We start from the raw sequence: 22,841 nt of genomic DNA, 5'->3' as shown, positions 1-22,841 counted from the left end.
AAATTCTGAGATTTCCATACCCAACTATAACATTTTCCGTCAAGATAGAACTGCCAAAGGGGGAGGAGTTGCAGTCTACTGCAGAGATAGCCTGCAAAGTAATGTCATACTTTCCAGGTCCATACCCAAACAGTTCGAACTACTAATTTTAAAAATTACTCTCTCCAGAAATAAGTCTCTCACTGTTGCCACCTGCTACCGACACCTCTCAGCTCCCAGCTGTGCCCTGGACACCATTTGTGAACTGATCGCCCCCCATCTAGCTTCAGAGTTTGTTCTGTTAGGTGACCTAAACTGGGATATGCTTAACACCCCGGCAGTCCTACAATCTAAGCTAGATGCCCTCAATCTCACACAAATCATCAAGGAACCCACCAGGTACAACCTTAAATTTGTAATCAAGGCCACCCTCATAGATGTTATCCTGACCAACTGGCCCTCCAAATACACTTCCGCTGTCTTCAACCAGGATCTCAGCGATCACTGCCTCATTGCCTGTATCCGCTACGGGTCCGCAGTCAAACGACCACCCCTCATCACTGTCAAACGCTCCTTAAAACACTTCTGCGAGCAGGCCTTTCTAATCGTCCTGGCCCGGGTATCCTGGAAGGATATTGACCTCATCCCGTCAGTTGTGGATGACTGATCATTCTTTAAAAGTAACTTCCTCACCATCTTAGATAAGCATGCTCCGTTCAAAAAATGCAGAACTAAGAACAGATATAGCCCTTGGTTCACTCCAGATCTGACTGCCCTCGACCAGCACAAAAACATCCTGTGGCGGACTGGAATAGCATTGAATAGTCCCCGCGATATGCAACTGTTCAGGGAAGTCAGGAACCAATACACAGTCAGTCAGGAAAGCAAAGGCCAGCTTTTTCAGGCAGAAATTTGCATCCTGTAGCTCTAACTCCAAAAAGTTCTGGGACACTGTAAAGTCCATGGAGAACAAGAGCACCTCCTCCCAGCTGCCCACCGCACTGAGGCTAGTTATCACGGTCACCACCGATAAATCCATAATCAAAAACTTCAACAAGCATTTCTCAACGGCTGGCCATGTCCCACCCCCGCAGCTACTCGCCCAAGCCTCCCCAGCTTCTCCTTTACCCAAATCCAGATAGCAGATGTTCTGAAAGAGCTGCAAAACCTGGACCCGTACAAATCAGCTGGGCTTGACAATCTGGACCCTCTATTTCTGAAACTAGCTGCCTCCATTATCGCGACCCCTATTACCAGCCTGCTCAACCTCTCATATCGTCTGAGATCCCCAAGGATTGGAAAGCTACCACAGTCATCCCCATCTTCAAAGGGGGTGGCACCCTGGACCCAAACTGTTGCAGACCTATATCTGCCCTACCTATCTAAGGTCTTCGAAAGCCAAGTCAACAAACAGATCACTGACCATCTCGAATCCCACCGTACCTTCTCTGCTGTGCAATCTGGTTTCCGAACCGGTCACGGGTGCACCTCAGCCACGCTCAAGATACTAAACAATATCATAACCGCCATCAATAAAAGACAGTGCTGTGCAGCCATCTTCATCGACCTGGCGAAGGCTTTCGACTCTGTCAATCACCATATTCTTATCGGCAGACTCAGTAGCCTCGGTTCTTCTAATGACTGCCTTGCCTGGTTCACCAAAAAAAGAGTCGGCCCGAGAATTGAACTGAAAGTACTTTGCAGACAGAGTTCAGTGTATCAAATCGGAGGGCATGTTGTCCGATCCTCTGGCAGTCTCTATGGGGGTGCCACAGGGTTCAATTCTCGGGCCGACTCTTTTTTCTGTATATATCAATGATTTTGCTCTTGCTGTGGGCGATTCCCTGATCCACCTCTACGCAGACGACACCATTCTGTATACTTCTGGCCCTTCCTTGGACACTGTGCTATCTAACCTCCAAACGAGCTTCAATGCCATACAACACTCCTTCCGTCGCCTCCAACTGCTCTTAAACGCTAGTAAAACCAAATGCATGCTTTTCAACCGTTCGCTGCCTGCACCCGCACGCCCGACTAGCATCACCACCCTGAATGGTTCCGACCTAGAATATGTGGACATCTATGAGTACCTAGGTGTCTGGCTAGACTGTAAACTCTCCTTCCAAACATCTCCAATCTAAAATCAAATCTAGAGTCGGCTTTCTATTCCGCAACAAAGCCTCCTTCACTCACGCCGCCAAACTTACCCTAGTAAAACTGACTATCTTACCGATCGTCGATTTCGGCGATGTCATCTACAAAATAGCTTCCAATATTCTACTCAGCAAACTGGATGCAGTTTATCACAGTGCCATCCGTTTTGTTACTAAAGCACCTTATACCACCCACCACTGCGATCTGTATGCTCTAGTCGGCTGGCCCTCGCTACATATTCATCGCCACACTCACTGGCTCCAGGTCATCTATAAGTCCATGCTAGATAAAGCTCCGCCTTATCTCAGTTCACTGGTCACGATGGCAACACCCACCCGTAGCACGCGCTCCAGCAGGTGTATCTCACCGATCATCCCTAAAGCCAACACCTCATTTGGCCGCCTATCCTTCCAGTTCTCTGCTGCCTGTGATTGGAACGAATTGCAAAAATCCCTGAAGTTCGAGACTTTTATCTCCCTCACCAACTTTAAACATCTGCTATCTGAGCAGCTAACTGATCGCTGCAGCTGTACATAGTCCATCAGTAAATAGCCCACCCAATTTACCTACCTCATCACCATACTGTTTTTATTTATTTACTTTTCTGCTCTTTTGCACACCAGTATCTCTACCTGCACATGACCATCTGATCATTTATCACTCCAGTGTTAATCTGCAAAATTGTAATTATTCGCCTTCCTCCACATGCCTTTTGCACACAATGTATATTAGACTCTTTTTTTTCTACTGTGTTATTGACTTGTTTATTGTTTACTCCATGTGTTGTTTACTCCTGTGTTGTTGTCTGTTCACACTGCTATGCTTTATCTTGGCCAGGTCGCAGTTGTAAATGAGAAATTGTTCTCAACTAGCCTACCTGGTTAAATAAAGGTGAAATAAATAAATAAAAAGTGATGTGCTTGTTGAATGTCCTTCCCTATTAGCATGCTGAAATTCTGTTACAATACTTTTTACAGTAAACAAATTGCTATCTGGTCAAACACAATTTTTCCCCAGAAGTTTACTAAGGGTTGGTAACAGGCTGATTGGTCGGCTATTTGAGCCAATGAAGGAGGCTTTACTATTTTTGGGTAGCGGAATGACTTTAGCTTCCCTCCAGGCCTAAGGGCACACGCTCTCTAGTAGGCTTAAATTGAAGATGCGGCAATATCATCTGCTATTATCCTCAGTATTTTTCCATCTAGATTGTCAGACCCTGGTGGCTTGACAGGTGCAGTGGTGATTTTAGCATGTAAATCTTGGTGGGGCAAAAAATAAGCCACAACACGAAACAAACAATACATTAATTGCACTATAACACTGCTACGCCTGGCAGTGAAACAGTTCATTCAGCTTCATTTACTGCCTTTAAAAAAAACATAGCTGATATGGCTGACTTGCTTAAACAAATGTGGTTTCTACTGACAATTGAGATGTACAAACTATGGCATAAGCGAATAAGAGGCAATCCTTAATTTCGATTAAGACGTTAAGAGCGAGCAAGTGTGAATAGAACTATTTGTTCAGCCAGCACATTTGAAATGTACAGCAACAGAATTCAGAACATTGGCAGTTCTTAGTGTTCTCCCTGTACAGCAAATCAGAACCGTAGGGTAAATAAAGGGGGCATATAAGCAGACAATGAAAGCTCTTACAATATTCGATGATTACATTTCTTAACAGGTTATAGGCTACATTTGAGCCACCAAGTCAGAACAGTAGGTGAAATGAAGAGGTGAAAATAGTATTACTTTCTTAGCTACAGTATACATATCTCCCTGGCATATTACATCATTTATCCAGCAGCAGCATACATGACATGTTTGGATTCACCTTGTTGTGCTGTGCTCACTTGGAACAGGAAGGTGGTGCCGTGGTCCAAATGTTGTCAAACTTTGTCATCAGTCTGGCATTCTTTGGATTTATGGTGCTTTCAAAACAACTGGGAACTTTAAAAAAAGGTTGAATCATGGTGATGCTGTAGCTGTAGAAAGTGGCGCGAGTTGGATGAAAGTTCAAAATGTATTGGCAGTTAGCCAATGATTCCTTCCAAACCACTCGTTGTTGAATTTGTGATTTCCAACTTGTTGTGGAATGTTTATGTCCTTTGGCCGATGAGCACTGATACATTTTATCTATAATTTCTCTTCATTATTTCTCGTCATATGACAAGGATTAAAAAGGATTTGCCAGTAGATTGTCAACTTGATTCATGATGACTGTTAGCTAAGATTTTTGTAAGTATGATGTTGACATGATCAGTCCAATCAAAGCTACTGTAGATATAACGTGATTTGTCGTCATTTTATCTGTGGCCAAAGACCTTGAGCCTTCTTGGATGGGAACTTCTAATGTAACTCCATGGCAGCACCCAAGGGGCTAGAATTCTAGAGCTCTACCCTTAGACTTGGTGGTGACGTAGTGTCCCCATGAGTGACAGAACACTGAGCCAATCACGGTGCATCGCTCCGTGAGTGCTCGACTTTGTTAAGGACGATCTGACGGAAAAGTGTTTGTTCACATCCATCTATGTCAACATTTGTAATTGGCTGAAGCAGAACTTTGGCCGTCATTGTAAATAAGAATTTGTTCTTTAACTGACTTGCCTAGTTAAAAAAAAAAAACTTTGTACCAGGACTTTTATATACAGCATAAAACATTTCTCACTCACACAAGTTTTTAGTATATGTTTTTTGAAACAGAATTGTCCAGCCCATTGGGTATCTCACTACACCCCCCGTATGCCATGTCTTGAAATGTGCAGACAGGTGGATTAAAAGTAAGTTTACATTGTAATACTTCTGACAGACAACTTTATAGCTCCACCCATAACTTTTGGACTTTAATAGCATTCCCAAAGCATGGATTATTGAGTCATTAGTTTTACACTTAAGGAATGACTCTGCCGTTTTGCTGGAGCTCTATCAGAGTGACCATCGGGTTCTTGGTCACCTCCCAGATCAAGGCCGTTCTCCCCCGACTGCTCAGTTTGGAAGTCTCTTGGTGGTTCCAACCGTCTTCCATTTAAGAATAGAGGCCACTGTGTTCTTGGGGACCTTCAATGCTGCAGAAATGTGACTCAACACAATCCTGTCTAAGGACAATTCCTTCTACCACATGGCTTGGTTTTTGCTCTGACATGCACTGTCAACTGTGGGACCTTATATAGACAGGTGTGTGCCTTTCCGAATCATGTCCAATCAATTGCTTTTACCACAGGTGGACTCCAATCAAGTTGTAGAAACATCAAGGATGATAAATGGAAACAGGATGCACCTGATCTCAATTTCAAGTCTCATAGCAAGGGGTCTAAATACTTATGTAAATCTGTTGCTTATTTTTAATACATTTGCAAACATTTTTAAAAGCCCATTTTCCCTTTGTCATTATGGGGTATTTTGTGCAGATTGAGGTAAATGTTTTATTTAATCCATTTTAGAATATGGCTGTAACGTAAGTAAATGTGGAAAAGGTTAGGGGGTCTGAATTCTTTCCAAATGCACCGTACATTTATGGTTTCATAAGGCTCTGTTTGTAGGGAGTGATATTGACTCTTGTAGATTCCGTTTCATTTTTCCCCCATATTGTTATAGTGTTCTTAGCTTTGTCCCTTAAATATACACAAAAATATTCTGGGGATGAGCAGGCGCATCTTCAATGTATACCAATTGTTCCTCTTTAGTGCATTTAACTATATGTCGCAAGTAAAAACCTTGAGTAGCGAGTTGATACAATTCCAAGTTTGTAAGGTTAAAACCACCTTCAGATTGAAGATGTAAAACTTTCCTTTTATTTGCCCTTATAGAGTCTTATGGCAGAGTATACTTAAAAACATAAATTGGTATTACCGAAAATAAATGCAAAAACTTTGTCAGTCATGCCATTCTAAAGAGGTTATTCTACCTGTAAGATTTATGGGAAGATTATTCCATTTAATTAGATATGCTTTCATATTGTTGAGTTATGGAGCAAAGTTATCTTTATATATTTGTTTGTCACTTAAGAATATTTATTATTTGTGGTCCACTAAAAGGATTGCAGTAGATCGTGAGTTATTCATCTTTAAAAGGTTAAACAGTTAAAAAAAAATAAAAAAAGACCCATATTACTGGAAATGACTTTTTTTCTTTCTTTTGGGATTCACGCATTTTATATAATATAATTTCACAAACAATGTCACAGGCCATTTTAAACAAATCCTGGGTCACTAACTAGATTTGAAAACAGTTATTTTCTAAAAAGGTATACACCTGTCTATATGAGGTCCCAAGCCATGAGATCGAAGGAATTGTCCGTAGAGCTCCGAAACAGGATTGTGTCGACGCACAGATCTGGGGAAGGGTAACAAGATATGTCTGCAGCATTGAAGGTCCCCAAGACCACAGTGGCCGCCATCATTCATAAACGGAAGAATCAGGCCTTTATGGTAGTGGCCAGACAGAAGCCACTGCTCAGTAAAAGGCACATGAAAGCCTGCTTGGAATTTGCCAAAAAGGCACCTAAAGGAATCTGACCATTAGAAACAAGATTCTCTGGTCTGATGAAACCAAGATTGAACTCTTTGGCCTGAATGCCAAGCGTCACTTCTAGAAACCAGGCACCGCTCATCACCTGGCCAACACCATCCCTACAGTGAAACATGGTGTAATAAAACCTGCTTTTGCTTTGTCATTATGGGGTATTGTGTTTACAAGTTTAGATAGCTGGCTAGACTAAATTGACCAATCCATTTGGTTTAGTTGACATGGCTGATTGACTGTCAGTGACTGACAAGAAACACCTGATGGACAACCACATTTTGAAATTGCATACAAGCCTGGGGGTGTATGCAAATATCCGAGTAAATGGGGACTCGGACAGTTCCCCCAAAATATTTTTTTTAATGTATATATAAACTGGGTCGAGGGCACCCTGCTGCCCTAAGCGACCAATAAGGTAATTTATTCCTGCCTTACTTCATTGTTAAATTAGAGTCATGAGTCAACAGACCTGATCACAGATGCTAAATCTACTCTATAGTATTGGTGCCTCTTCAGCCCGAACGGGCCACTTTGATGTGAGTGGGTGCCACAAAAAAAATGTAACTCATCATGAGGGGCCCTAAGCGAAAAATGTTGGGCACCTGGCACGCAAAACATTGTAGCAGCCCACCCTCTTCTAAAACTTGATAAGTTTTAGAGTACATTTCCTGTAGTACATATTTTGCCATAGGGCGTAGAGAAAATGTTGCAGTTTTAAAGCGAGTTTTCTGCAATTCTACACATTGCCATGGGGCGGAGAGAAACATTTGCAGTTTTGAACCCCGACACAGTCCCCACCCCCCCCCCAACATTTTTGTTTGTTTGGAAATTGATCGCAGATGCCCATCCAGGCTTCAGGGCATTTCAGACAGCTGAAGAATGTGTTTTATAATTGATTACCTTTAGCTTCTTGTGTTGATGTGTATTGTGTTATACAGGGCTTATGACAAATACCCTTGTCTCAACTTTGACTTCATCCAAATAAAAAAATAAAATGCAAAAATGAACATGTTATTCACTCCAAACTGTTGCAGTACTAGGAGTGGGTCAAAAGAGCTTTTCCAGAGTCATGCTTATTGGTGCATTCCTAGTACATGACATTTACTCACAAATTACTGCCAATAGCTTAGTGTTAAGGAATGTTCTGCATGCATATAGTAAAGAAGCTATATACTTTATAGTGCATTATATAATGTACAAATTAAATGAGATGTCACTGTACTGGGAGTGGGTCTAAAGAAAGTCATGTGTTTTCAATGTAAGTTGTCAGCAGAGGGCACCAAATACCCATGTAGGTGAACAGGGGAGAGTAAAAGAACAACCTTTATCAAATCATATCACTGGAGTTCAGCGCTATAGTGCAATTTCCAATAGCGCTAACTTATGCAGTCTCCACGAACATGGAAAGATTACCTTTAAATTTCAATCATGCTATAACGCTGATCTTCGGCGCAATCGATTCAATCCAGCCCTAAAATAATGTCATCACTCAAAGGTTTGACCACAACCAAAGTCTCATTCAAGGTCAAGGTAAGAAAATCAAAAGATTAATTGTCAATAAGATACAGATAGTGTGACAAATAAAACATGATCTTATATGGTAATCCATTTTTTGTATATTGCAAAAAATCAGCAGGGAATATCTCCACATCTCAACCACGTGTTTGCCATGCAAGGCTTAACTGTAATTGATTTGCAGACAAACTTAATGTACATTTTCCATTTTACATTGGGAACATTAACATTTCTCTAGTTTCCCACAGCAAGGAAACCACCTTAACACCAGTTTCAAAATGGTTAATAAACAATGAACGAAAACCTGGCATTCAAATTTTACATTTTATGATGCTGTTTTACAGAAAGAAAGACATTTCAATAACCAAACATGGTAATTGGACAAAGTTAGAGATTTTCTGGTACTTATGAAAGCAGCCAAAAGTAGTCCCCAAAAATTGCGTACTACATTACATACAGTGCATTCGGAAAGTTAAGATCCTTGACTTTTTCCACATTGTTAACTTTATAGCCTTAATCTAAAATGGATTAAATAGTATTCCCCCCTCATCAATCTACAGATGAGGGGGGAATCAATCTAGAACTCCAATTGCTAGGGTGCTGGCCCATATGGGGGAACATGTAAGGAAAATGGTGAAGCACACCTACAAGAAAAATGGCTTTCAAACTAAGAATTACATGGCTAATTGAGGTAAGAAAGTATTATTCTCATATATTATGCATGATCTACACATTGACACATCCAGCCCAAAGCGGGAGGTTTAAAAAATAATTTCCTAGTACCGGCGCATCTCTTTGAGGAATTGGGAAGTCGAGCATTGACATACCATACAAATGTCCAATGCTAAACGTGGAAGGTGTTAACCATATCAAATGACAGCAAGTGTTCTGCAACAGATTTTCAGGGATGACTCAAACCTTTCATTGAAGGCAGAATGGCATCTTATGCGAGGCTGAAAGAGAGAAATAATTTTATATTAGAAATGATGCTGCAGCAGTATAGCATTTTATCTGCACTGGTAATTGAATGTCTGAAAATCTCCATCAGCATCTTAATGTTATTTTATAACTTCCCATTGAAAAACGATATCCCAAGTATAAATGCAGTATTGTATACGCACTTAAAAGTAACTGACACTTTGACCTACTGTGCAGAAATGAAACAAACCGATAATGTCTAATAATCTGTCAAAAATATAACATTTGCCATTTATGCTTCAAAACCAAATTGGAGGTTTAAAACTAAGTTCCATCACGCCCCTAGTAAGTTTATCGTTAGCAGAATATGGATTCAGTCACTGCATGATTAATAAAATTCACTAATAAATCACGAGGTAGTCAAAAAAATATTGCTATCAGGTTGTACATCACAGCTAGTACATTTTCTGCTGCTTCCAGCCATTCAGACGATGCTCCATTTCAGTTTCACTTACTCAATATCTTGGACAAAAACAGATTAAAAAAGCAGTGATTGGGAATCAACAGTCAGTCTTGCTATGCAGTACGTGACTAAGGCTATAGCTCAGGAGTTCCCAACCTAGGGTGCGCCAACGTTTTGTGGGGCGGGTCTTTCCTTGATTTGAGGGGTAAAAAATATATACTTTACAGTTCGCGATTGTTTATACCGATCTAAAACAATGCATAAATACGTTATGCTTTATGCTAGAAAAAAGCTGTAAAATGCCAGGGGAAGACACTACTGATGAACATGGGAATATCTTTGATTTGTCTCCATGACATTTAGAAGCTGAGCTTACAACCTTCTTTAGAAGGAGCCAAAGAAATTGGACTTTGCTTGGGAAGTAATCTTATACAATGTGTGACTGCCCCTATCAATTGATCAAATCACTTTCTGTAAAAGAGAATATGTATAAAAATGAAATCAAGCTGGTGTTGTATTTAATATAGGTAGGGTGTTGGGTGACACGACAAACAATGGAAGTTATGTGAGAGAAAAAAAACAGCAGTTAACAAATCCATTTTCACTAAATGTCAATGTGGTTGTCAAAATACATAAATAATAAGTGACAGTTGTTTCCCATTTATAAAAATTCTAATACTGGAATGATATGTACTCAATGAGCCAAATGTAAAAGTAAGTAGCGCATCTATGTGCTTACTGGTCACACAATGTGTAATTCTTCCCAAGGGTGTATATCAGGGATACTCAACTACTATTTGAGAAGGTCCGGTCACAACAAATTTCCTAGGTGGCTGGATGGATATTGTCATTTATCGGTGTAGTAACAAACCTCCACATCTCAAACCTCACCCCTCGTTGGCAGAGAGAACATTGTGCCATTTTAAAGCTAATTTCCTGAGATTCTACACATTTTGCCATGTCTTGTGTGGTCATATGATACCAGAGTGACTCAACAAAATCAAATGGGGTCCACTTGGGGTCGAGGCCCCTGGACACAATCCGGCCATGATGAACTACAAAGTTTAGATAGATAGGTAAGTTAGGCTAACCAGCTAACATGGATTAATAGTTAATCAACTGGATATTTCTGATAGAGATCTAAGGTATTTCAGTGAATGGACAGAGAAACTGGGGCTGCAGGTAGCCTAGTGGTTAGAGCGTTATACTAGTAACCAAAAGGCTCTCTCTGATTTGGTCCTGCCGTACATACCTACACGTACGCTACGGTCACAAGACGCAGGCCTCCTAATTGTCCCTAGAATTTCTAAGCAAACAGCTGGAGGCAGGGCTTTCTCCTATAGAGCTCCATTTTTATGGAATGGTCTGCCTACCCATGTGAGAGACGCAAACTCGGTCTCAACCTTTAAGTCTTTACTGAAGACTCATCTCTTCAGTGGGTCATATGATTGAGTGTAGTCTGGCCCAGGAGTGTGAAGGTGAACGGAAAGGCTCTGGAGCAACGAACCGCCCTTGCCGTCTCTGCCTGGCCGGTTCCCCTCTTTCCACTGGGATTCTCTGCCTCTAACCCTATTACAGGGGCTGAGTCACTTGCTTACTGGTGCTCTTTCATGCAGTCCCTAGGAGGGGTGCGTCACATGAGTGGGTTGAGTCACTGATGTGATCCTCCTGTCTTGGTTGGCGCCCCCCCTTCGGTTGTGCCGTTGCGGAGATTTTTGTGGTCTATACTCGGCCTTGTCTCAGGATGGTAAGTTGGTGGTTGAAGATATCCCTCTGACCCCTCCTGTCTCAGCCTCCAGTATTTATGCTGCAGTAGTTTGTGACGGGGGGCTAGGGTCAGTTTGGAATATCTGGAGTACTTCTCCTGTCTTATCTGGTGTCTTTTGTGAATTTAAGTATGCTCTCTGTAATTCTCTCTTTCGGAGGACCCTAGGATCATGCCTCAGGACTACCTGGCTTGATGACTCCTTGCTGTCCCCAGTCCCCCTGGCTATGCTGCTGCTCCAGTTTCAACTGTTCTGCCTGCGGCTATGGAATCCTGACGTGCTACCTGTCCCAGACCTGCTGTTTTCAACTCTCTAGAGACAGCAGGAGTGGTAGAGATACTCTTAATGATCGGCTATGAAAAGCCAACTGACATTTACTCCTGAGGTGCTGACTTGCTGCACCCTTGACAACTACTGTGATTATTATTATCTGACCACGCTGGTCATTTATGAACATTTGAACATCTTGGCCATGTTCTGCTATAATCTCCACCCGGCACAGCCAGAAGAGGACTGGCCATCCCTCATAGACTGGTTCCTCTCTAGGTTTCTTCCTAGGGAGATTTTTTTAGCCACCGTGCTTGCTGTTTGGGGTTTTAGGCTGGGTTTCTGTACAGCACTTTGACATATCAGCTGATGTACGAAGGGCTATATAAATACATTTGATTTTGATTTGATCGAATCCCTGAGCTGACAAGGTAAAAATCTGTCTTTCTGCCCGAACAAAGGCAGTTAACCCACTGTTCCTATGCAGTCATTGTCAATAAGAATTTGTTCTTAACTGACTTGCCTAGTTAAATAAAGGTTAAATTAAAAACTTCCCACGCACTACCAAATTTCAGAATTGCACCTTGTGCATTCTACTATTACAACTGTCAATAGCAGTAAGATGAAAGCCCGACATTTCCAAAAATAAATATATATAAATTGGGACCCGCATTGACCCCGTTCTGGGTCCGGATCTGTACCACGGTCCGCCTGCGAGTCTGGTTATATGAATCATTTTAATATGATTTAATAGTGCTAAAAACAGTGACAATTCCTCTTTAAGTGTAAAAAAGATGAATCGTTTTTCTGAAGACTTCTGTGCATTCTGAAAAATACCTCCCCAAAAACCAACAAAGGTGATTTGTTACGTCATCAGCCGCAACCCAGAAATGTTTGGCCTACAACCCCATTTTGATATCAGAAAATGTTAATGTGCTCAAAGGTCATGAAGTTGACTGGATGTTTCTGCAGTTCTTCAACAACTTCAAAGTGCAGCCATTGCCTGTATTGTGGGAGGCTCTACTGTCAACCAATCATTAGGTTGTTTTTGTTTGACCCACACAAACATGACCAAATATGTGACTGAAACAGGAACCACTTTGCTGCAATTCATGTATACAATGGATATGGATTTTTTTTTTGTAGGATACACACATATGATTTCAGTTAGTCTGTGTTATGGAGGATAGAGCTATATGCTTTTGTTTTCTAAAAGTTTAATTATATAATGGTACTACTTTGACACTGCCATGTTGATCTGAGCCTTGTCGTTTGAAAAACAACAGTGGCCGACTAAGTTGTCGCAGATGCACCTCCCCCGACTTCACAAATTTACTTTCGTCTAGTTGGCTGAGTTCGCCTAACAAGTCGAAAGCCCTCATTGTCAGGTAAATCACATAATAAGAGGTGAAAAGGAGGCTGTACGGCAACTTTAATAGCCTTGTCAGAAAATAGATTCAGTCTAGTGTTGAACACAGCTGGATGTGAGCAAATTGCTCATGGTTTTATGAAAGTCGGATCTCTAAAGGGATGAAAGCAGGGGCCTCAAACATACAGCCCCAAGGGCCAAATGCTGCTTCAAAAATGAAAAGCCACGTGCTGTGACATAAGACGACTTTGCATTATAAATGGATGGAGTGGCTATGCCTGTCTCTCGGGCTCAATCTTAACCCTGCCTTTTCAGGTCATACAGATTTTTTTAGTGAAAAAAGGAAATGAAGCAACCTCTAGATGATGCCTAAAATTTGTGAGTTCTCATGGTGTCAGAAGTGATCACTCACCTGTCAATTAGAGAGTCTCTCATCGTGGTAGCGATTGCACTGGGCTGCGCCTCGCTCAGTCTGAACACACTCTCGATGACAGACAGCTCTGTGCTGGTGGTGTCCAGCCCAGTGAAGGCACACCAGTCATTTACCACCATCCCTGCAGCGATGACCTCGCTACCACGGTTCACTGTTCCAGCCTGTGGAGTGCCAGAGAGGGGGAGATTTGGCAACAACTCAAGAACTCAGCAACAACTTGATGCAATGTGCCCCCCTGGGCGCTTAAGTAGATCAAAAACAAAAATGTAAACAATATGGAGAAATTTCCACTTTGCCTATCAGAGGGCAAGGTAGATATATTACCACATTGCTTATATGTATCAGATTGATTCAGATCCACATGAGCCTTGCAGTCGGGGCTAGGGACAATGTAGAAATGGGCATAAGCACCACTATGACAACTACCGCTCACCACAAGAGGCACTTGAAGTAGGGAGGAGAGCTCATCCTGGTCTTCTATGGAGGTTTTGGGGTGTACCAGTCCCCCCTGATTGCTGAAGGCACAGTAGCTCCCCACTAGAACTTGCTCTGCTACTGTCTGACGGAACACCTCAACCTTCAGACTGTCCGCCAGGATCTCCTCAGTCTCCTAAACAAACATGGGAAGTGTGTTAACATCCCCTACATTAGACAATGTACTAGGGATGAGCATGAAAAAATAATGTGAAGGAAATTTGTCAATTTAAATGCATTACGCCCTTATTTATGGACTAAGGCATGGTCAAAGGTACTGCATTGCAGTGTTGCGGCATCTATACAGCCTGGGGTTCGATCCCAGGCTGTGCCGTTCCCGGGAGTCCGACAGCGAGGTGCAAAATGGGCCCAGCATCATCCGTGTTAGGGGAGGGTTTGGCCAGGGTGGCTTTACTTGGCTCATCGCGCTCTAGCGACTCCTTGTCGCGGGCCAGTGCGCTTGCAGGCTGATGACTGTCGTCAGTTGAATGATGCAGCTGGATTACAAGTTAAGCAAGTGCTTGTTAAGAAGCGTGGCTTGGCGGGTCATGTTTCCGAGGACACATGACTTGACCTTCACCTCTACCGAGCCCATTGGGGAGTTGCAGCAATGACAAGATCGTAATCACAAAATTGAGGAACAAAGAGGGGGTAAAAATGATTTTAAAAATACAACTAATCAAAAACAACAAAGCTAGGGGTGTGGATCAGAAAATCAGTCAGTATCTGGTGTGATACATCTTCGCATGGTTGATCAGGCTGTTGATTGCGGCCTGTTGTCCCACTCCTCTTCAATGGCTGTGCGAAGTTGCTGGATTTTTGGCTGGAACTGGAACACGCTGTTGTACACGTCGATCCAGAGCATCCCAAAAATGCTCAATGGGTGATATGTCTGGTGTGTATGCAGGCCCATGGAAGAACTGGGAGATTTTCAGCTTCCACAAATTGTGTACAGATCCTTGCGTCACGCTGAAACATTAGGCGATGGCAGCAGATGAATGGCACGACAATGAGTCTCAGGATCGTCATGTATCTCTGCGCATTCAAATATCCATCGATAAATGCCAATTGTGTTCATTGTCCGTGGCTTATGCCTGCCCATACAATAACCGCACCACCACGAGGCACATGGTTCACAACTATGACGTCAGCAAACCGCTCGCCCACACACCATACACGCCGTCTACCATCTGCCCAGTACAGTTGAAACCAGGGTTCATCCATGAAGAGTACACTTCTCCAGCATGCCAGTGGCCATCGAAGGTAAGCATTTGCCCACTGAAGTCGGTTATGACCCCGAACTGCAGTCAGCTCAAGGCCCTGGTGAGGAACGGCGAGCACACAGCCGAGCTTACCTAAGATAGCTTCTGACAGGTTGCGCAGAAATTGTTTGGTTGTGCAAACACTTAGTTTCATCAGCTGTCCGGTTGGCTGGTCTCAGACGATTCTGCAGGTGAAGGTGGTGGTCCTGGGCTGGCGTGGTTACACATGGTCTGCGGTTGAGGCTGGTTGGACATACTGCCAAATTCTCTAAAACGATGTTGAGGCAGCTTATGGTAGAGGAACATTCAATTCTCTATCAAGAGCTCTGATGGACATTCCTGCAGTCCAATTGCACGCTCCCTCAACTTGAGACATCTGTGGCATTGTGTTGTGACAAAGCAGCGCATTTGTGAGTGGCCTTTTATTGTCCACGGCACAAGGTACCTGTGTAATGATCATGCCGTTTTAATCAGCTTCTTGATATGCCACACCTGTCGGGTGGGTGTATTTACCAAAGGAGAAATGCTCACTAACAGGGATGTAAACAATTGAGCAAAACATTTGAGAGAAATAAGCTCTTTGTGCATATGCAAAATGTCTGGGATCTTTTATTTCAGCTCATGAAACCAACACTTTACATGTGTTTATTTTAGTTCGGTGTAGTTGGCTATTTAGCAGTCTTATGGCTTGTGGATAGATGTTCAGGAGCCTGTTGGTGTCAGACTTGATACACCAGCACCGCTTGCCGTGCAGGGGCAGAGAACAGTCAGTCTGTGGCTTGGGTGATTATCAAAAGCGAGATGATTAGTTGAATCAGCTACGTAGTGCTAGCGCAAAAAAACAAAAACAAACGTGCACCCCTTGGGGTCCCGAGGACTGAGTTTTGGAAACCCTGGTCTAGGGTACTTCCTGTTTGAACTTCTGCTTGTAAACAGGAACCATGAGTACAGAGTCATGATCTAATTTGCAGAATAGGGGACGAGGTATGGCCTTGTATGCTTGCTTGAGGGTAGAATAACTGATCTAGGACATTATTGCCCCTAGTGCCGAGGGAGACGTGTTGATGGAAGTTGCACAACATGTCTTAATGACACAGAATTATTATTTTATTTATTTTAAATCGCCGGCAACCAGAAAAGCGGCCTCTGGATGCAAGTTCTCCTGCTTGTTTATAGCCTCGTACAGTTCGTTAAGTGGCAGCTTATTATTTTTCTTGTCCAGGGATGGAATGTATACAACAGTCACAATAACAGCTGAAAACTCCTTTCGGAAGTAGAAGGGTCGGCATTTGAACATGTATTCCAAGTCGGTGAAAAACGGGTCTGCTCTTCCACCGCGCTCAAGTCAGCACATCAGTTGTTGATGAACTTCTCCCCCTCAATTTCCTTAACTCCCCTGTCCCGTCTACATGGTGAATAAAGAATCCATCGAGTTGGATAGCCATGGGGTGTATCTTGTCCGAGAGCCATGTTTCATAAAAGCAGAGAATATTGCAGTTTCAAGAGTCCCGTTGGTAGCAAATCCACGATCGGAGGTCACCCATCTTATTACCAAGTGACTGTACATTAGCCAGTAGAATTTAAGGAAGAGGTGGCTGGTTTTCCCGTCTATTTAATCTTGCCAGAATCCCCCCCCCTTGCCTCTAACGCCAGCGTTTAGTCTTGGGTAGCCTGAAAATTGGGTCGTAATTATAGAAAGAGCCCAGGGCAGATGAGTCGAAGTCTAAATTGAGGTAAGTAAAACCATCATCTTACTCTACATAGGCAAGATATTTTGCATTTATGCCTACCATTTCCTAGCAGCTTGTGCACAATACTAAAATGCAGGACATTTGAGGCAAGGGGCATTTCAATATAGCCTATTCGCATTTGATGACCTGTAGTCAATTTGCCGGGAGGGAGGGGTCTATGTCCCTGGAGTTGAAAAATGTCTGACAGAGTGCATCAATGGTAGTTCTGTGTTTAATCACTCTTTATTTCATCCCTCCATCCCATTAATTTCCCCAATGACAAACAATGTCAATTTACAACAAATTGTTGCTCACTTATACCCTTTAAACATAAATCATTGGAAAGCTTCGATCCAACATACACATTTTCCTAATGTTCAGGTCAACAGAACTTTGACTTCCAGGAAACATATCAGAATTACCTGTATAAATTGCATTTAAAACCCCGATACATAATAAACCTGGTTGAACAAATGGGTCTGAAAGGTCATGGAATTACCATTCAAATTGTATATAATTACCTCCTCACATATAATATAACTAACATATATATAATATAACCAATCTCCCTTATTGTGCAATTGACAGAATATTCAGAAATCAGCAATTCGGACAGCTTTTTGGGCAAATTCTAACCAACATTCTGTGAATAATTTAACATATTTATACATCTGGCTCATTTGGTTGAGTATTCTACATCAGTATGAACATTAAGATATTTCTGGGCATATTACAATTACATTTCACACAGGTATGGGAATGCGAAATTGTCCAATAAGACCACATTGTGTTGCTTGGCGACCCTATTGGAAAAATGTTTCTGTGGGGATAGTGTGTGTCTATGGCCCTGTATTTACAAATCTTTATAAAACCCTGTTCCATCTCTGTGTATGCAATTTGGTACCTCTATCACCAGTTACAATACAAAAACATAGCTGCCCCATTACATTTAATTCTATGGGCAAGCTTCCAACATTCTAACGGCAATGGCACAAGAGAGCTCGACAGCTTGTAGTCATAAAACCCGGAAATTAGTTACCTCTTGTTCATTCAGTCATCCCTATGGGAAAAATGAATGGCAAACAAAACATAAATCTCCTAAACCTTTGTTCAACACAGACCTTAATTCCAGCGTTTATCCAAAAACAGCACTAATTCTCTCTATAGGCTTTGTCCAACGAACCATGTGAACCCTGGTGGAGTTAGTGCTTACAAAAAGATGCCATTACAATCTCTCTCTATATAGGCAATTTTTAAACAATTGTTGTAGCTAGCCGTTTTCAGTTGATTATATTATACTAATTTAAAAAGGTAATTTCATGACCACTTATCATAAAAAGTTTAAAATGTATCAGGGTTTCCTTTTTAAACGCAATTTATACTGTAATTATTAGTAGTGCGCCCCAGTTTGAGAACCACTGACTTAGCCTATACTCACTGTCCATAAAGCTTATTAAAAATATTCTCATTTAATAAAAATCTAAAATTAAAGACAAAATTGGCATATCAGATTTCAAATAGCCTAAATACACATGCAAAAATGGTAAGAAGTTCAATAATAAGTATGAGTAATAACAGTAGTGTTCTGCGCTGAGATTAGAACACTAATTAGTCTATATTTTGGCCCATTGTAAGGGATGGGAATTGTTACAACTTATATTAGCTATTGTGGAGAGAAAAAAAAAACAGACAAATGATGACAGCCAAAATCTGCCCCTACACCCAACCTAAATGATCTTTCAATGTATTGTCCCCCCACTAGAATCAGTTAAGACATTTGGGTTCACAATCTGATTGGGCAAAATAATGTTCATAATACAGTTCGACAAATCAGGTCTCCCTACCAAATGTCCTGCTGAATGCTGCCTTTTCGATGTTATAGCCTAATGAACCTAGTGCTAAATTGCCAATGGTGAATACATTGCCAATGGTGAATGTAGCCTATGGATTTAGGCTCATGCAAGTGGAGGATTGAATAACTAGTACCAGGCTATATTATCACATGCTGTCAAAAGGAAGCATTCTGCGACAGGGACAGTAGTGACAGCAAATTCATTTGTTGACAATTATGTTTGGGGCGGCAGGGTAGCCTAGTGGTTTGGACTAGTAACCGGAAGGGTTAAAGTTCAAACCCCCGAGCTGACAAGGTATAAATCTGTCGTTCTGCCCCTGAACAGGCTGTTAACCCACTGTTCCTAGGCCGTCATTGAAAATAAGAATTTGTTCTTAACTGACTGGCCTAGTTAAATAAAGGTAAAAAAAAGAATATATATAATTTTAAAAAATGTTTGCAAACAGTGCTACAAGTTTCCTGTGCTGCTCTTTTGACAATTGAGTTCATGAACTTTGTTCAGCTGAGAACAAACGTGCCTATCCAGTCTGCCGTGGCTGCCTTCGCCACGCTAATCATGAGGGACGTTTCTTTACGAACGCGCATCCAATCGCTTTGGTCCCAGGAACCTTAACAAAATCACAAGCTTTAATCTGCCGCGGTTCACAGTGCGGTGGCAGAAAATGGGGATCTCCCGGGTGAAACTTCCGAGGTTACCACGCTTATGATGTAGAATTGCAGGCACAATATGCTTCCATTTCAAAGTGATTTGGAGGCACAGTTGAAAGTTGACAAACTGAATTAGAAAATAAAAGCAGTACTTTTTTCAACCCGTGAGAAATAAGTATGGCTTGGGAAGAGGGTCAAATGCGTGACTCATGCTTAATGCGTGAGAGTTGGCAGCACTGCAATCACATATGACAAACAAAGGTATGAGGTGTTGTTTTTTCTCACCCTGTCCAGATCAGGATGCACCAGGGCCACATAGTCATTACAGGCTATGACATTCCCCAGTGCTGAGAGCCGCTCCTCAACCCTCTGGATCTTCACCGTGTCTGGAAGACAATTCCTAATGTGCTGCAGCTCCTGGTCAGTAGTGTTGTTGGGCACCAGGAGTCCATGACGATTCCCTGAATAGCAAATTTATTGTGGAAGTAGTTGAGCAGGGTTAGCTGGGCTAAGTGCAAAATTGTTTAAAATTTAGCACATTCGTTGTGACAGTCAATTATCCAAATCATTTTCAGAAAATAGAAAGCGCAGTATTGGTCTTAGATAAAGCATAATTGAGTATTCCATTCTCCTGTTGAACTGATGACATTGCTTTGTGTTTCTTTGTGCACTTGCACAAAGCCTAGCTGTTTGACCTACAGAGCTATACTCACCCACACACATTCTTCCAATTATCCGACATCCTGCTATTGAGGCATGTACAACTGGGATGGTTTCTGACAACTCGCCTTCAAAGACACTGAAAACATAGATTTCATGTTACCATGACAGCAATAGAGCCCCACAGTGGAGGTGTTAATACTCAAAACCTAGTGGTCAAACAGGGAAATGGTTAAAATCATTTTTCACCATTCATTTTTTTCCCCATACGTGATTTTAGAAAATTAAAATAAGGGCTGTGTTTTGTATAGGCTTAGCCTGGCGTCACGTTTTTATAACCATGTATATCTCTCTCGGACAAGGCAACTTTTACCTTTAACTAACATTAGTTATTTCATACAGAAATTCTTACCTTTGTCTTGACAATTGGAACCATTTCCCTGATTGACTGCTAGGGTATTGTGACTCATACTGTGGTACTCTATGCTCATTTATAACAACATTCCCTGGAGAAAGCTGACAATACTGTATGTAAGCTTTCAATACAACTTTACTTGTCCATTTGTTATGGAATTTACTCTTATGCTCTGTCCTCTTGATCAAGACAGGTGAGTGTCCACCGCAGTGCTGATTCATGAGCGTGATCAGAAATCAAGTGTGTTTTGAATGACACCCAACTCAAGTTGCGACAGTGCAGTAATATTTAACACACAAAACTAAGTAAAGAGATGGAATAAGAATATATACATATAAATATATGGATGAGCGATATAAAATCTGTCCTTCTGCCCCATAACAAGGCAGTTAACCCACTGTTCCCCAGTAAACATTGTTTTGTTCTCAACTGACTTGCCTAGTTATGGCCTGGTGGCATAGCTCAGTTGGTAGAGCATGGCGCTTGTAACGCCAGGGTAGTGGGTTCGATTCCCGGGACCACCCATACGTAGAATGTATGCACACATGACTGTAAGTCGCTTTGGATAAAAGCGTCTGCTAAATGGCATATATTAAATAAAGGTTACATTACATATATACTTTTAAATGTAAGTGCTTTAATATGTTTGGACCCCAGGAAAAGTAGCTAATGAGGACCCCTAACAAAGATAAACACTGGTGCCTTTCTATTCGAAAATTAGGTTCGTCAAGGTTGGTTGAAAATAAATGTACCATCTCAAGCTAGTTAGCTATGCCGCTGGAAGTTCGATCTGATCAGCAAACGTTAGCTAGCAAGCAACGTCTGGAAAAGATGCTACAATATCTTACCTATAGAAATTCTCTGACCCACCAATTGCAACTAGGCAATATGTGTTTGTTAATTTGGCGAAGCAGCCTATTTCGTTGTTCTTCTCGAAAGATGCCCTGACAGCCATGTTGAAATTCACAGTTGAGGAAGAACTTTCCTGAAACAAAATAAAATACCCGTTAATATTACACCATTCCTACCTTGTTACCGTTAGCTGACTATCAATTAGTTACCTCTAGCCAAGCCTAGCTACTCAGTTAACTCATCTCAGTTAGCCCAATTTGCTGATTATAATATGTACTGTAGAGTATCCAAAGACTATACAACAGCTACAAATACATGACAACTACCACCCCATAATTGAAACAAATGAAGACGCAATGCATATGGCTAACGTTAGCAATCTAGCGAGTGGAAATTGCCTCAAGTTTACAAGTTCAGTAACGTTTACTGAACTCATTTTCAAGAAAATCCAAGACCACGGGCTGGTTCCCATACACACTATAGTTATTGAGCTAAGTTTTAATGTTTACCAGATCTGTTTGAGATATCGGATTAGCTATGCAAATAACAATAACTTCACCTACTCAAGGTTTGTGGCCTCAGCAAACGTGGACTTCTTATTTTTCCTCACACGTGTTCACTTCCTCGTCAACGTCATGACGTAAGCCCCAACACCCGACGCAAGCCATGTGTTTGGCCCTTTCAATGCCGTGTTGAAAACTACTGGAAACTCGGAACTCTCCCGACTTCAGTAAATTCAAGACAACTGGAATCTCGGACAAATACGAGTTTCGACACAGTCCGTGTTCTCGTTCTCTGTGGAAGACGTTTAAGCATGTTAACCCTCGCAAGGCTGTCGGCCCACATGACATCCCTAGCCACGTCCTCAGAGCATAGCTATCTGGAGTGTTTACGGACATATTCAATCTCTCCATATCCAAGTCTGGTGTCCCCACTTGCTTCAATATGTCCACCATTGTTCCTGTACCCAAGAAAGCAAAGGTAACTGAACTGAATGACTATCGCTCCGTAGTATTCACGTCTGTCATCATGAAGTGCTTTGAGAGGCAAGATAAGGATCATATCACCTGCACCTTACTTGACACCCTAGACCCACTTCAATTTGCATACCTCCCCAATAGATCCCACAGACGATGCAATCCCACTGCACACTGCCCTATCCCATCTGGATAAGAGGAATACCTATGTAAGAATGCTGTTCATTGGCTATAGCTCAGCCTTCAACACCCTAGTACCCTCCAAGCTCATGATTAAGCTCGGAGCCCTGTGTCTGAACCCCGCCCTGTGTAACTGGGTCATGGACTTCCTGACGGGCTGCCCCCAGATGGTGAAGGTAGGAAACAACACCTCCTCTATGTTGATCCTCAACACAGGGGCCCCACAAGGGTGCATGCTCAGCCCCCTCCTGTACTCCCTGTTCAGCAATGACTGTGTGGCCATGCACGCCTCCAACTCAATTATCAAGTTTGCAGACAACACAACAGTAGCCTGATTACCAACAATGAAGAGAGCCTACAGGGAGAAGTTGAGGGCCCTGGCGGAGTGGTGCCAGGAAAATAACCTC

At 42.1% G+C, this 22,841-nt stretch overlaps 1 protein-coding gene across 3 annotated transcripts; it reads right to left on the bottom strand.

The window, feature by feature from the left end:
* Positions 1–8,246: 8,246 nt before the first annotated feature.
* Positions 8,247–21,996, bottom strand: LOC124008370 (eukaryotic translation initiation factor 6). Of its 3 annotated transcripts, none has more exons than XM_046319598.1 (7): positions 21,841–21,996; positions 21,274–21,410; positions 20,064–20,149; positions 19,636–19,811; positions 13,818–13,994; positions 13,364–13,545; positions 8,247–9,121 (listed from the first exon to the last, which is right to left on the bottom strand). In XM_046319598.1, the coding sequence occupies exons 2-7, from the start codon at positions 21,378–21,380 to the stop codon at positions 9,112–9,114; spliced, it is 738 nt and encodes a 245-aa protein (XP_046175554.1). In that variant the 5' UTR covers positions 21,381–21,410; positions 21,841–21,996; the 3' UTR covers positions 8,247–9,111. The 3 variants fall into 3 exon arrangements, with proteins under 3 accessions (XP_046175554.1, XP_046175556.1, XP_046175555.1); XM_046319600.1 differs by having other exon boundaries at positions 21,787–21,850; XM_046319599.1 differs by lacking the exon at positions 21,841–21,996 and adding an exon at positions 21,710–21,824.
* Between the last annotated feature and the right edge of the window lie 845 nt (positions 21,997–22,841).

The sequence above is a fragment of the Oncorhynchus gorbuscha genome, linkage group LG21 (genome assembly GCF_021184085.1).
Source record: "Oncorhynchus gorbuscha isolate QuinsamMale2020 ecotype Even-year linkage group LG21, OgorEven_v1.0, whole genome shotgun sequence".
Classification (NCBI taxonomy): Eukaryota; Metazoa; Chordata; class Actinopteri; order Salmoniformes; family Salmonidae; genus Oncorhynchus; species Oncorhynchus gorbuscha.
The sequence above is the reverse complement of the archived record's forward strand: the minus strand, read 5'-3'. Positions and strand labels throughout refer to the sequence as shown.